This window comes from Nanorana parkeri, unplaced genomic scaffold, assembly GCF_000935625.1.
Source record: "Nanorana parkeri isolate BGI_ZX_2015 unplaced genomic scaffold, ASM93562v1 scaffold960, whole genome shotgun sequence".
Classification (NCBI taxonomy): Eukaryota; Metazoa; Chordata; class Amphibia; order Anura; family Dicroglossidae; genus Nanorana; species Nanorana parkeri.
The window spans coordinates 394,608-411,117 of record NW_017307228.1 but is presented as its reverse complement, the minus strand read 5'-3'; the positions used below and the strand labels follow the sequence as shown (position 1 = coordinate 411,117).

Below are 16,510 nucleotides of genomic sequence, written 5' to 3'. Positions count from 1 at the left end.
GGTGAAGTGTAAATCCTTACAATGAACTTACTTTATTTGCTCCTTTTTGGTCTGTTAAATATATTAGTGAAAGTGTTTTGCTATACTGTATCTGTTTGATTAGTGCTACATGTTGGAACCTGCCAAAAACTAGTAAATTGATCATTTTCTGTGCGCTCTGCCTGTTCGTTAACTGAAGTTAGCATTGTTCCCAGTTCTCTTTGTGGACTACAGAACACCGTTCGTATGAAAAAGAGAAGGTAGGTGTTCTTTAGCTCTAAAACACTTCCTGTCCCAGCTGCTCTTCCACATATACACTGTATATGTATATATATACAGGTGTGCGAGATATATATACATCTCGCACAAAATTATTTGCTTTTTATGGAAATATATATTTTTATTTATAGATATACGGATAAAGGGATTATCACTTTCTCACGCTCTATAAATTATGGTAACTGATTATACTTCTTACCTATTGCTGCTGGGAATCGGCTGAGAGTCATCCAAGGACTCTGAAACTCTGTATCTTGTCTCTGTGCTGATAGACTCAGTTCTGGAGGGCTGAGCAGGCCTGAAACAAATGCAGAATGCACATGTAACAGTGGAAAAAATTAAACAGAAGGAGGGAGTATTCAGCAGTGGGCAGGATTGTGGCAGATTAATCACATGTCATTTAATACATAAATAAATGATTTCACAATATATGAATTCAGTGCAAGGTAATACCTCTTCTCGTCAAATTCTGGAGAGATCACAATCAAGGGAGCTTCATTTGCAGGTTTCTCGCTGATAACAGAGTCAAATAAAAATTTAGTTTTACAGACACAGTAAACCTAAAATAAAAAGTTATTTTATGGAAAGGTGCAATGCGATGGAAAAATACACCTGTATAGAAATTGAGATATTTAACCTTCAAAGTGACCCCTGCTGTTCCTTATGCTATCCAATCTAACAGTATATGCACAGGGAGACTATAGTAACCCTTTTACTGCTCCCAAGGCACAGCTCTCAAGCAATCCCTAGACAGAGTCTTAGGTCCATTAAGCCTGTCCAGATACAAGGATATCTCATGCCAAAGTTCCCAAATGGCTGGATTTATTTATCTTTTTCTACTGGCTACCTAATGTCAATCTAATGCATGCATACCAACCTTCAAAAGAGCTGATCTAGATGGAAGCCAATTGACCTGCAAGTATTATGGGTTTTTTGTTTTTTTTGGTAGCGGCAGTAAAACAGACACAAACATAAGGAGAACAAGCAAATGGTGTAAAATGAATGCCCTTGGTAGGATCTGAACCATAGGTCCAAATCAACAAGGCAAATTAACTAACCGCTCAACTCTAATGCATGTCAATACCCCCTAAGTAGACTCGACACTTTTACTTGTTATCTCACATTCACTCATACAAAACACTTTTGATTCAGCTATATTATTTGAACGTATGTGTATGTACAACAAAGGGATTAAGTGAATTACAGCTCCAAAAAGAAAAAAACATCCTCAGATGAATTCAATGGCTTGTAGAGATATTTACAACTTTTACTAACATTCCAAATACTTTTCCGAAATAAATTTGATAACACAGTAAAGAGAAAATACAGCAGGTTCTTACTGAAATACAGTTATGGATTTAATATATGAATGGATGCAAATACAAGCAAAAGATTAAAAGGCTCTGAATTAGTAATCGGGAAGGGAAAATCTCCAGTATAAAATACTTGCCTCGCTTTATTAATGTTACGGGCAACTGGTGTTGGGGCTGTTGCTGGTTTCTCTTTTGGAAATCTGTAAAAATACATATATAATTAACTCTATGAAAAAAAAAATTAAGACACTTTCCTTTTTATTAAAATTAGGGTTGCACAGATACCAAGTATAGTACTCGGTACAAGTATGACTACATGTACCGATACTTTTGAGTTCCAAGACTACACTAGAGAAAAATTCAAAAATTAGGAGGCAGCTGGAATTTGCATGGAGCACACGGAGCTCCCGGGATTTGTACATCTCTATTTTAAATGTATGATTTTGTTTTTATAAATATAAATAAAGGGATGCACAGATACCAGTTTTGCGAGTACGAGTACTGGTACTTGCCGAGTACTTACAAGTATGAGTACTGATACATTTTTGTTCATTGTCATGTGACAGTTTTTCTAAAACAATACAGACCAATGATTTCAGGACAGTGGTGGAGCGCCAGAGCCAGGCACCAGCTGCAACCCTGGTAGTTCTCATGAAAATGCCAAGTATCTGCACTGGTACTCGAAAAGTATCTGTGCATCCCTAAATTAAAATGTATCTATACCCAAAACTTTTTATAAGATTGAAAACAGTGGGAAAAGATTGAAACTCCTGTCAGGTTTTACAGTCGGAGTCCCTGTTGGAGAGATTCCTTCACTTTCTACCTGGTAAAAAGGAAAAAGGTTGTCCTAGGACAGGAAGTGAGGGGAAATCTCTAACAGCAACAAAGACAGAAGAAATAGATTTTTACGTAAGTAGGAGAATGACATTACATCTGTCAGCTTTTTATTGTTGCCTGCTTCCTTCCTTCCTTCTTAATGTTCCCTCACTTCCTGTCTGATAAAAGGTTGTTCCCAGAACAGAAAGGAGCCCCAGATAGCAATTAAACCTGAAAGGGGTTCTAACCTTTCCCCATTTTTTTTCAAACTAAAAAAAAGTTTGGGGTATAGATACACTTTAAGGCCTGGTTCACACCTGAACGTTTTGTAGCGCGTTCAACGCTCAACGAACGCTCTACAAAACGCTCAAACATCTAAATCCCATTGTATTCAATGGGTCTGGTTTACACCTTGCCGTATTTCCGCCTGTCCGAACGCGATCCAAAACGGCCTACGCCCAAAGAAGTACATGTACTTCTTTGGGGCGTTTTGGTCTCGCGTTTCCATTGGGATACAGCCAAGTAGCCCACGGAAATGCGCGTTTGTCGCACGTTTTTTTAACCGCGAATCGCCTAGGTGTGAACCCAGCCTAAGGGAAATCTGTCAGAACAGAAATATAGGAACTGCCATTGCTGAATTTTTTTGGATGGTGCATTCTCTAGACTTAGAGGCTTACACTGACTTTCGCAGCACGTTAACAACATTGCTGAATTACAGATCTTGCCCAGCAGTGGGGATTCAGTCCATTTGTCCATATATATCTTGCATACAGATGAACTCGGGCCAGGAAATAATGTTTTGCCCTCCACCCACCCCCAGCCAATCTGTCATGTTTTTATTTTTATACATTTTTATGACCCTGTTATACTTACCTAATTCCACGGTCCCATAACTGTCCACAGAGACAGTTCCAGTGAAGGTCAGTACTTAGAGGATTTGGCCTTTAATAATGCAAAGGGCAAAATGTAGCACCAATCAATGGCTAGTTTCCATTGCTCTGACTGCTTCAGAATGATGATAATGTGTGATAGAAGCCCTTATAAAGTGGCATGTGGGATTCTGTGAACACTTTTCCATGACATGGCACTGTAGTATCTAGTCATACTCAATATACTTTGTAGAGCATTTTCTCTGACTCAACTCACTCTAGACTCATAAATAATGGATTGCTAAGGCATACAATCATACACAGTACAAAAGTATTTATGGGTGGAGCTAAACACTTTTTTATACACCCTTTAAGAAGCAGAAAATGGATTTGTGCGTTTGCCATTTGTTTCACTTGTTGAATCCCCTGCTGGCCACACTTTCTATGCTATCAGCTTTATCATAAACAAATAATCAATTATTGATTCAATAGTCAAAATAATCAATTTGGCCAAACATGATTAGATTTTGCAACAGGGCTGATTAAAATGATCAATTATTGTTTAAAATCTAAAAAGTTTAAATTGATCTGTAAGAAATTCAATTGAAACCCATACTTCTCGTGCCTTTTCAAATCAATCATTTAAAAAAAAAATGTCACCTTGTTTCCCAAACTGTGGATTGCATTGATATGCTACAGGAAACTCCCTAATTAGAATGTTCAACTTCACAACTTCTTTCATTATAGTATTTCTTTTAAGATGATCGTGGTCATTTATTGGGGTATAGAAGTATGCTCCTTGTTACTGTTCCAAGTTTAAAATTTTACTTGTGACTTGTTTTAATGCTGCTATTTTGAGCAAATGACAAAAAAAAACAAAGAAAAAAGGGGTCTTTCTTTTATAAATCATAATGTACCTCCTTCGTTGTTCGTACAAATATCTCAATGATCTATTTTGTAAATTCACATTGCTATGCTTTGAAAGGGACAATAAAGGATCTATTTTACTTAGAAAGGCTGGACGCTACTTTAAATTTACAGAACGAGAAAGCGGTAACCAAGTTTTATGATTAATGGATGCCGTATATTACTTTCTCCTTCTCCCCCTCCGAACGGGAAAACCTGCTTGCACACTTTAAGTTCTCTACATGTCGCCTCCTTGATAAATTGCAATCTCGGTAGATAGGGTTAAATTAGTCGTCACAGAAGTACTTTCTTACTCCTACAGCTCGTACCCAAATATTGAGGCTGCGTCATCATCAGTACACTCTGATGACCCCGAGACACTATGTCTATAAACGTTTATACCTACACGCACAGAGGAGGAATGTAGATCAAGTTCTATTTTGGATGCAATACTATCAATACACCGCAATACTCCTCTGCAACTTCCACACTCTGAAACCACTATAACTCTACCTAAATGTTGACCTCTCACTTCCCAATGCTCCCGGGACCCCCTGCATCCCCTCCCCCTCTCCTTATGGAATCTGACCCAATGTTCTGATGGCCGATTATTTAAGCAACTATTTCTCACTACTACTATACTGCTAGGAACCTCCGTGGGGTTAGCGCAACATGGAGCGGCGGTTGAGCTTATTATTATTATTATTGTTACTGTATGTTCTTTGTTTATCTTGTTTGTCAAGTTTATTAAGCCAGACACTAGGCAGTATACTCGGTATTTTGGAATGCACGCAGCCTTCGTTGCCCACTCTGATTCTCTAGGAATCAAGGGGCTACCACTATAGCTGCCCTTTGGGACATTTTTGCCATATGTTATAATATCCTGAAGGTTTTAACTGAACATTTCTGTACCATTACAACGTGCCTTTGTACTACTGCTGTACTGATCTTTTATACTTATAAAAAAAAAACATAAAAATGTTACACTGCATTGGCTCTGCTCATTCTCAACATGAAATAAAGCTAAGCTTCTACATTTACATTTGCCAGCTTATGACCATTATGACCGCAATTTGGAATTGATCATACAGGCGCAGCACATAGTATTCCATTCAAACCCATCAGCAAATTCTGACTACCTCTGATGAAAAACACAGCAACACGTTGAGATCACCTGATTAAATATTGGAACTCTTACTATCCCATTATGACATGTATGACCACCAACAGAAATGTAAGGCTGGAGAGTTTCCTATAAATAAGGCAGAGCCACCAGATATATCAATAGTAAGCATATTAGCTTTCAGTCTGAAGTCATACCAGTAAATGCCTCATTTTGACTACAAATAATACTCTACTGTGTAGGCCTGTATGGTAAAAGCCTAACCATTGACACACTTGTAAAATAAAAACAGTACTACTATAATGCCTTTGAATAATGCCTAAAAGTCCCCCACAAACACTATGCCAAGATCCATTAGTCAAGGATATCTCATAACATCTAAACGTGCCCATGAACATCCTAATTATCCCCAAATCCTGCCTTTAGGTACTCACATATAAAATGCCCTTATACCTTTTAACTGTGTAGTTTTATATCAGCTAGACATTTACATATCATATGAGTGTAGTTAAATGGCTAGACAAGGGACAAAGACACCCAATATGAACCTATCCTGTGCAGTCCAGTGTAAGGAGCACAATAATTGTGTCAACAGACATCAGGAAATCTGGTGCTGCAAGGAATGCAGCAGTTTGGAAAGTTTTGTTTTTATAGTTTATATCTAATGATAAAGAAGAATATTTATGGATCATCCCTGGCACCTGGCCTTACATATAGAAATGAAAAGATCGCCAGGTATGCACTAAATAGTGGATATGACGTTGGGTGGAAGGAGGATCATCTGGTTGCTCAAAGACAGTTGATAGGATTCGCAAGTTTAAAAGATTCTTCCCAAGTTTACAGTTTAAAGGATTCTGGTTCCATGGAAAATGAAATGCCCAAGGTATCCTTCTACATGAAACCTACATTTTTACCTTCTTACTAGTACTAAATTTGCTTCCCAATTTGAAACCTTACCTTGCTTCAGTGGCTGCGTCAACCTCACTGATCAGTCCACTCCTGTCTAATACAGCCTCTGTGACTTCTCACACAACCAGTTTACTATTCCAGAATAACCTGGGTCATATATCACTGACATTGTCTAGGGTGTGCCCTGGTTGCTTTTCTACTCCCACAGCCCAGGGAATTGCATGAATTAGGTATTGTTAAATTCTAGTCAAGTTTCATCCGATGTGGCACTGCTAGTCCTCAAAACATAACTAAAGGCAGAACTTTTAAAAAAAATATTTGGACAGAGTGGTAAGCAGTTAGAACTCCCTTTCAGGTTTTTTTATTGCTGTCTGTGTCCCCATTAGAGAGACAGAGGGCAATGGCAATGAGGGTAAATCGAAACTTTTGAGTTGTCACTAAACAGGAATAGAGGGGAAATCTTCCAATGGGACAATTGTTCCCATGACAACACATGGTAAAATCTGACTGTAGAATCATGTTTAGATCCCCCAACAACTATGTAGTGGAGGGGCCCACCTGGTTAGATACAAAATAATTGGATGGTTTAAGTAGGTCCTCCTTTTACATAGTTTTAGTAAATCTAAAGTTGATTGTACAAAGATTGTGCAGTCATATTGTAACATGTGAGGTGACCACATGTGTGGATTTTTCTAATATTGGAAAGCTATTCTTTCATTTCCCGTTTAAGTCTACAGGACAGGAAGTGAAGAGAAATCTTGCTAATGCGACACAAAACAATGATAGCAGCTTTATCCCTCTCTTTGGATATACTTTAATACTTATGGACATAATGATACACAGGACAGAAGAAGAGTTGTAAGGTACATTAACTAATCCAAGTGTGAGATATTAGGTCTCAAACGCCAAAGGAATTGTTGTGTGCATCCCTCTCTTTAGCTGGGTGTTCAGTTGGACAGGAAGGCAATACAATTGTTGCTTAAATTGGCATAATAAATCAAAGGCCACTTTTCAGTTATACCAAGAGTGGGAAAATCACTTTCACATTAAGGAACTTGTCAGTCCAACCTAGGAGCACAGAGGCAAATGTATAGAGCTGGCAAGTATGTGCTACTATTGGAAACAATAAAAAGGCAAAAAAACAAAACATGTATCAGGAACAGTTTGTAGGCACTATGGATATTTGGTTAGTCCACCCCATTGTTTTTTGCCACAGGCCTTTATTTACATTTTTCAGGAGGACCATATAAATGTTTTAAAATGCAGGCAAAAAAAAATTTGGGGCAAACTGTAACTTAATAAGAGTTTCCTACAGGAGGTGCAAATGTGATTGTCTTATCCTTGAAGATTTGGTTGCCACCTGAGCAGAACCCGATCACTCTAGCGCTGTGCTGCAATTTTTTTGAGAATATACAGAAGACAGCGAGGAGAGACAGCCAGTGGAGAGAGCAAGGACAGACAGCCAGGGGAGAGAGAGCAAGGAGAGACACCCAGGAGAGAAAGAGAGCAAGGAGAGACATCCAGGAGAGAGAGAGCCAGGAGAGACAGCCAGATGAGAGAACAAGGAGAGACAGCCAGGAGAGAAAGAGAGCAAGGAGAGACATCCAGGAGAGAGAGAGAAAGTAGAGAGAGAGAGAGAGAGAGAGAGAGAGAGAGAGAGAGGAAATGCAGCCAGAAGAGAGATTGTGAGCAACACATCAGCCTTAAGCAAAACCCATGTGCCCTTCAAGACTTATCTGCACCCTGTGTTTCAGACACCTCCTTGCTCCCTGAATTCCAGCATCCCTCCGTGTCCTTTACATCCTCTACGCACTCAAGTTTGAACACCAGGACCCAGCGGTTGCCCCTGTCTGCCTGACATCTTGTGTCCGGGTTTCAGCTGACCATAAACCCAGACACAGCACATACAAGTCCTAAAACCTGGATTGTCTGGGTGAATCCTGGACAGGTGGCAACCCTATTGAAGGTATATATAAAAAGACAAAGATTGGATTTGTCATTAGGCAACGTAAGCCCATGTCAATGCACTATTGCCCCAGGGGCTTGCTGCCGTACAAACAGCAACACCTCTTCAACACAAATATCTACATGGACACTCCCTTATAAGTTTGTAGATCAGACTCTTTGTGGCTTCTCCTGTCCTTTACAGCATTACATAGAGGTGTAGTGAATTGGTTATGGTGATGATTTACAAATAAAAATAATACACATACCTAATCAACACTATAGGCACTAGCTACAAGGCTACCAACTGTCCCTTATTTGGAAGGACTATCCTTTTGGAACCAAATCCCGCTATCCTCTTCAGCTGTCCCTCTTTTTGGTCTAATGCACAGATCTGTGTTTTATTGCACTAAACCTTTTTATCGAACCTTAAAAATGATTTAATATTTATCTTTTTCAAAAGACAATATGAAGGAAAAGTAGTGATGAAAAAAAGCAATTTTGGGGTAAACCAATCATTTTTTGTGTGTTAATCCTCATGGTCCACATTACTGGAAGTTTGGCAGGGGTGTGTCCTTTGCCTACATACTTTGTGCTATTGTGAGGATCGTACCCTGCGGCAGGCCGTTGCTACGTCCGCCGCTGACCAATCCCGCGGCGACAAGCTTGCCCTCCTTCCACCGGATGTCAGATTTAAACCACATTTTTTTCATTGCTCAGCGTTCTGTTATCGCTGCAAGACGCTGAGCAATTCACCGCTCTGACATCGCCGGATGGCTCCTGGACTTCTCTGACTGTCAGCATGGAGCTGACAGACATTTCTTCCCCTCACTCCACCTGCTGGAGCCTGCATAAACCTTAAAGGAGTAGATCCTAGATTACAGAGTGTGGGAAGAGCATCAAGCCGCACTACATATACTTACCTTGTCTGCACCCAGGATTGGAGTTCTCTTGATAAATTCAAAGTCAATCAACCTCTGCTGCAAACTGCAAGTATTCAGGCTGGACACTCTTGACTGGGTCATATGCTTAATGTGGTCTTAAAACACTTACATAAACTGCCGTGCATATACTGCCATAAAAATAAGTTATATACTCTGGGATATTCCTGTAGGAGAAAAACAGGATCCTTGGAACTGTATTGTATAATACTAAACAGGGTGTATGAAGTAATACATTCTTATTTCCCGGTTGTTACGGACATTCTAAGTTACAATTGAATTTTTGCCTGACTCACTAAAAGAAGGAAGAAGAAGGACGTGTAAGTTAAAGTTATGTTTTCATCATAATGACAGGCATCCTCTACTGCCACATGAGAAGTGTGTTCTGACCTGCAGCTGAGATCCAAATAAGGTAATAGACATTGTTCATAAAGTTGTGACAGCTATAATGTGTCCCTCTTTCCAACAAGAGAAAGTTGTGAGGCATTGCATTTTTCTTGTGATTAATGGCAGAAATATGTATACTCTTAAGGTGCAGAGATCATTCTTTAGGTACATTTGTGCCTGCCTTGCTTATCCTGGGCTCTACACTGCCCAGGGGGGCAACCAAGCCACAGCGCGTCACGTGTGATCCAGACGTGAGCACTCTTCCTAATCTGCCCTGCAATCAATGGCATTGACAGCAAGGCACTCTAAAGGTACCGCTGTCAATCAACACTATTGTCAGTCTCCCAGCTGCTTATATCACATGCAGCACTGCCTGACAGGGAGGATAATAACATTGATTGACAGCGGCTCCTCTGGAGTGCCTTGCTGTTAGTGCCTCTGACTGCAAGGCAGACTGAAAAGAGTGCGTACATCAGGATAATATGTGACATGCTGTGGATTGGTCCTACACATGGTCCAATACCGAGTCCAGAATGAGCTAGGCGGTCGCTTGACCTGTGGGACAAAGTAAACCATAGACACGGCTTAGTTTTTTACATTAGACTGAGCATGCGGAATGCAGTAGCAATGTTGTAAAGAGTACAGAGGACTGCAGATTCTTACCACAGCAGACGAGGAAAAAGAATGTCACTGGGAGGATTAACAGGTACTGTATGTTTACTTTTATTAGTCCAGATAGTTTTACCAACAATTTATTGTGGTTTGGGGGTACAGCCATAGCTCCCCCCAACCTTGAGACCAAAGCTGCATTTATGGGCTAGCCAAGGCTGAAGTGATGCTGGAAGGGTTGCACTTTCCATTTAGTCCATGTTGGAGGCGGGTACTCCCTGACATAACACACAGGGGTTCTATCAAACTCTTGCATTGCTGTAGTGAACATTAGCTTTAAACCAGACCTTTACACTGCAGCCAAGTATATAATTAGTAAACTGGTTCAGATATATCAATGACATATGCTGGTGGCCTACTGGATTGGCTTTTGTGGGCAATGTTATTCTCTGGTGTTGTCCCACAGTATGAAATGTATTTGCATGGTGTGCCCTTGTTTAATTACACTATTTTAAACAATGCAGTACATTCACTGTATGCCTTTCCTGTATGTGGTAAGGCCTAGATATTACCTGTGTTCACGGCTGAAGAGAGAAGAGTTCAGTATTACATCATGGGGACCACAGGGAATATATCTACTGTTACACTGGTGTCTTTGGCTGTGCTCTTGCTCATTGTTACAAGCACAATTCTCATGTGTCTTCATGAGAAAGAAACTTGCATCTATAACCACATGAGAGCTCAACCACAGGAAGGTAAACAGAATGACAGGCTCAATATAATGCACCTTTGTGTAATAGGTTGTCTCAGTTCTATTTAAAGACAGCAAAAATACTCCTTAACAAAGATGGATGACAAAATAACCCCTTCCATGTTCAAACACTTCCTATATTCCCATCACACTCCTTACTAGAGAAGAGTGCTGAAGAGTGCTGAAATAGTTGCTGATCTACCAACATACCTTGAATCTTTGTTAATAAGAAATAATAATTGTTCTTAAAGAGATCACATTTCATCAGACATGCGATGATTACCATCACATATCTGATGAAGGGGTCCAGCATGGCACACAAAATGTTGCACTGTCTGCAATGCCCTCAATAAAAAAAAAATTGGACTTGATAACAAAGATCCATAGTGTGCTGGCGATATATTTCCCCGACCTTGTCTAAAAAGGTACATTTATGTGCCATACCTACCATAGAACATAACAATACAACAGTGGTTCAGTCACAAAAAGGACCTCTTGAGACACAGGCCTGGTGCAAATTGCTTCTTTTGCTACCCTGTTACTATGCCACTGTTTATGTGCCAGTTCATCTACTGGAGACTCGTAAAACACAATACAGAATTCAAATTATTGAAGTTTTTATATTCCAATAATGAAAAGGCAGAATATTACTTTATAGGGTGAAGCTGTTGAAATATAAATACAACCAAATAGCATTTTTGGATACTTTCTTTAAGAAATACTTTCTTTAATGATTAATATGAAACTGGTTTCATTGTAGACTGTGTTTGTGGCCACCCCCCTGAGTACCAGCATAGATCATGCAGGTAACAGAGATAGAACCCATTGCATCATGGGAACGCTGAATATTTGTATTTGTTTTTACTTGTTCAGATCTAATCAGGTTATTCATGCACAGGAAGAGGGTCGACCAAACAGAATAACAAAATGTCAGCTTTCTACCTGGAGGGTAGGGGCACTGGTCCTGCTTAGATGCGTAAGCATGGAGAGGTGCTCTCTCCTATGCTTTTATCACGGGAGGAACAATTTCAGACTTCAGTTACAGCCCCAGCTTTTTTCATAAAGGTCCTGCTTAGATGCGTAAGCATGGAGAGGTGCTATCTCCTATGCTTTTATCACAGGAGGAACAATTTCAGACTTCAGTTACAGCCCCAGCTTTTTTCATAATGTATATGGAGTGATCCCATTGAAGCTCACGGCTGCCATCTAGTGGACCAGCTGTAAATTAGAGCATAAAATTATGCGTTTAGACCCAAATCCAGCCAAACCCTTTTATGAACTTTTCAAGAGTGGACAGCACAATGGCTTAGTGGTTAGTAGTTATGCATTGCAGGACACTTTCTGCATGTCCTCCCTGAGAGTTTCCTCCCATACTCCAAAAACATGCTGGCAGGTTAATTGGCTATTGTATAAATTGGCTCTAGTATGTATGTGCATACTAGATGATCATTGCACACAGTCTACAATGAAACCTCCTATGGCAGACGCTTGCAACACTCCTTTGAGTGACTACTGCAGCTCTGGTATGCATTTCAGGCATGGAGCTACAGAAAAGTAAGGTCACAAATGCAGCAAAGATTGCAATGCGATCATGGCAGTAGGGAAAGGGATAGGAACAGAGTGGGGAAGTCAAGTCGTATTACCTTTTCTGTCACCACTCAACAGATTTGCTGTCGCCTCATGTCTATTTGATGGGTGATGAGTGGGCAGCAGATGCTTAGTGGTTAAGCACTTGTGCCTTACAACAATGGGGTTCTTGGTTTGGATCCCAGCCAGGACACTATCTGCATATTTTCCCGGTGCTAGTGAGGGTTTCCTCCCACACTAAAAAAAAAACATGCTGGTAAGCTAATTGGGTACTGTATAAATTGGTCCTAGTATGCGTGTGCAGCCTTCTATGGCAGACCCTTGCAACCAGTAGCTAAGGCAGCTGTGGTACACATTTCAGGTATGGAGCCACAAAAAAGTAATATCAGAAGTGCAACAAAGATCGCAATGCCGCCATGGTAGTAGGGTTGGTGATAGGAATAGAGAGGGGAAGACCAGGTCTTATTGCTGTTTTAGGAACGGCTTGACAGATTTCGCTTTCTGTCTATTTGATGGGTGAGAACTGGAATTGCGGAAGGGAAGACAATCTAAAGAAATAAAGCGCAATCTTTAAACCTGGCTGTTCAACACTTGGACGAGATGCACCTTATAAAAAGACTGCAAAAGATGAACAGTTCTAGTCTTTATTGTAGTTCAAACAAACATGTTTTTAGCAGATCACTAAGGGTTAATATGAGTATAGTTGCAAATTTTATCTAGAAGTATCTGCTATATAAGTGTTTCTGGAGTCCTCCTCCACTCCTTCACACTGCGTATCACTGTGCTCATCTCCTTTCTATGCATGCTATTAGCAATGTGACACAGGCAGGACGAAATTGGTTTGGAATTTTTCCTATCCTTTTATCCAGAGCTATTCAACTCCATATTTGAAGAACTGAAATTGTAAAAATATCCAGGGCTCAAAAATGATGTGAATTATTCACTGGGATAGAAAGACTTTCTGTATAAATTTAGGTGGAGTTACTACTCTCACTGTCTTTGTTGGCTTGGTATCCAATGGGTTCCTGGGACCAACACATCCCCTTCATCATGGCTTGGAACTGTTATCTGCACATTAAGTGGGCTCAGTGAGACAAGATACCGGACAACTTTGTGAAATATAAGTAAAACCAGTGTTTGAATGTTATCAGCAGCAGCCCTGATGAAGGGGAAGCGGCCGCATTGGCTATTTTATGAGGTCGCATTGTAAATCATTAAAGCAACTTGGACTTTTTCACTTGGTCTGGCGCTCCTCAAGTGTTTATTACAGTCTGTGCCCCCACTGGGGACATTTACCCTCTTTATTTGTCCCGGTGACCATTGCCACTGAGGCAGAAAGTGATGATAATAGGGACACTTTTCCAAGAGGGGAACTTCCCTTACTTTGTCAAGATTTGTTGTGTGTCTGGGACAGGAAGTGAAAGGAAATCTCTGTAACAGGACACGGACAGTAAGAAATAGACTGACAGGGGTTTTAGCCATTCCCTACTCTAGCTAAATAAAATAAAAATGTTTTGACTATGAATACACTTTAAACGAGTTGTAAAGTCCCAGCATACCGTATTTTAACATCCGTATTTGAATAGGTTGCTATCTAATAGCGGGAGACTCCCGGAGCTTCCAGGAGAGTTGAGATGTCTGGGAATACATACTACAGTTGTTTTTTGATAATGCAATCAAAGCTTACTTTTATGTATTGAGTGCTGCCTTCTGTCTGCCCATCGCGACAACAACTTCCTGAATTCTTAGTGTGCCTTGTGTCTCTTTCCTTGCTGCTTTATGTGATGCAGACTCAATTTCTCAACACAACATATCCCAGCAAGCAATGGTAATGTTACATTGTTCAGACGTTGAGTAGTTCAGAAGGCAGGCTTAGTGATATTTGTGACATAAGGAAGTGCACATTCACAGGGCTGAGTGAATTTGTGTCAGTACATTGAGGAAGTACATCCTATGAGCATCTTCAATAAGTACGTTTACAAAACGTCTAGATCGATATATCTTAGGCGGGGGATAGAACGTATGTAAATTCCATATAGTAATACATATTTATTTTTAGTTTTTGACCATAGATACCCTTAATGAGCTGTAGGCATCATAGTTACTTATATCAGCAATCTCATCAGAGTTGAATTGAGATGACAGATATCAATAGAGAATGCGCACTGCATATAACTGTCAAATACAGTACTTTCCATTAGTGGCTATGCTTTACCTGTTGTCAGATCTGTTGTCCAAATCAGTCCAGCTGATCAGATCACTTTTCTTATCACTGCAGAATATAAAGCATACACTGGCATAAGCAACAGCACACACAATTATGTTTCTGCTAGGTACTGCTGGCCAAACATACAAATATTTTCTATCCATTCCTTAACACTGTACAAACACTTATATAAAATGATGGAGAACTCATACGTCGATATCTTAGGTGCACAGAGAGTTTAAAAAAAAAAGAAAAATACCAAAAAGGTAGACACTGGATATATCCATCAATCTAGGGCAATCTGTCAAATTTTAAATTTAAAGTAGAACTGCAGTCTAATGTTTTTTTTAAGTTTTGGATAGAGTAATAGAGGGTTATAACCCCGGTAAAAATGTTTTGTCATCTGTGTCCCATTGGGGAGATTTCCCTTCACTGCCTGTCCAATAACCACAATAGGAAGTGAGATGAAATCCCTATAAAGTAAGAAAAATCCTTGGTGGCCAGAAGGGTCATTAGAACTAGTGTCCCCATTGGACAATTTCCCATCTATTCCTGTTTTGGTAACCACCCAAAATGTGGGATTTTCTTTACCTTTTTAGTGATACTGGTTGCTAAGGAAAATAGAAAGGGTGAGTCTTCCTAATGGGGACAACAATATAAACCGGACAGGTGTTCTAATCCCTCTCAACTCTAATTAAAAACCTAAAAAAGGTTTTAGCTTCAGTTGCACTTTAAGTTAACAAAATCTATAGAGTGTGTGTTGCTAAAAGACACCTGCCCAGGATACCAAGCATACAGGTTAATAACCACATAACAGAGGGCTCAGCCACTCACTGGCCCTTTAAATGTGGACGTGCCACCCCATATTCTCAATGATCCTGCTGGTACAGTGCTGAGTATGAATACACAAGCTGAACTGCAGAAGTGGACTAAACAAACTGCTGACAGAATGGATTGTTTCACATTTCCTAATCCTCGAACAGGAATTTTATTTGTGTACATATAAAATAAAGACACAGTAAGCTATCAAGCATAATTATGTGCAACAGTTCCTTTGTCAATGGTGTAAGTGACGTATTATAATTTTTTCTTGATGGCTTATAGAGGCAAGTTACACTCTTACCTTGAGGTGTCTTTTAGCTTTGTTTCTGTTCGAGGGACAGGTTTAGGAGGTGTGCTGGCAACAGAAATATGACAATAAATATAAAAAAATACAAAGATCTTTAATGAATATAAAACATAATGGTTTAAAGTTTCTAACCAATCAAGGAGAAATCACAAACGAAATTACATAGAGAAATATTTTCTGCTTGGGTCGACTCTTTCCAGCTAGTCTTACAATGCACACATTCAATATTGACAGCTGACTTTGACACACAAGGAAATATCAGTATCAGTACAGCAATGTATATGGGCCTTCTTCACTTCACCACTATGGTTATCATTAGGGAACTACATTTTCAGTATAAACCGACATTGCGTAGCCATGTCCAGAGGCAAACTAGAGTCCAGAGAATTCTACAACTGACCCCTGAAGGAGGAACCCACAAAAACCTCAAATTGTTAGGATACCTTATTTTGATAGGATCATTATATTCTCCAATGCCTTATAACAGGGTACACCCTAAATATACATAGGGATCTATTAAACAGGATAGTGTATCGGGAGATACATATATACACTGAGTGGCCAGATTATTATGACCACCCCATCATCACACCGATCAGCCCTAATATTATGACTACTAAGAGGTGAAGTGACTAACATGGATTATCTTGTTTCAATGGCACCTGCAAGTGGGTGGGATATATAAGGCAGCAAATGAACATTTTATCCCTGAAGCTGATGTGTTGGAAGCAGAGAAAATGGGCAAGCATAAAGATTTAGTGA

The 16,510-nt window shown here is 39.8% G+C and overlaps 1 protein-coding gene across 1 annotated transcript in view; it reads right to left on the bottom strand.

Moving 5' to 3' along the window:
• The window catches only part of LOC108795342 (mucin-2-like), a 93,212-nt gene that overhangs the window by 809 nt on the left and 75,893 nt on the right, over window positions 1–16,510 (bottom strand). The window contains exons 24-28 of the mRNA XM_018566577.1: window positions 15,743–15,796; window positions 14,629–14,685; window positions 1,709–1,771; window positions 712–771; window positions 449–556 (exon numbers count right to left, since the gene is read on the bottom strand). Coding sequence (XP_018422079.1) covers window positions 454–556; window positions 712–771; window positions 1,709–1,771; window positions 14,629–14,685; window positions 15,743–15,796 — 337 coding nt within the window. The 3' untranslated portion in view covers window positions 449–453. The remainder of the gene's footprint in view (window positions 1–448; window positions 557–711; window positions 772–1,708; window positions 1,772–14,628; window positions 14,686–15,742; window positions 15,797–16,510) is intronic.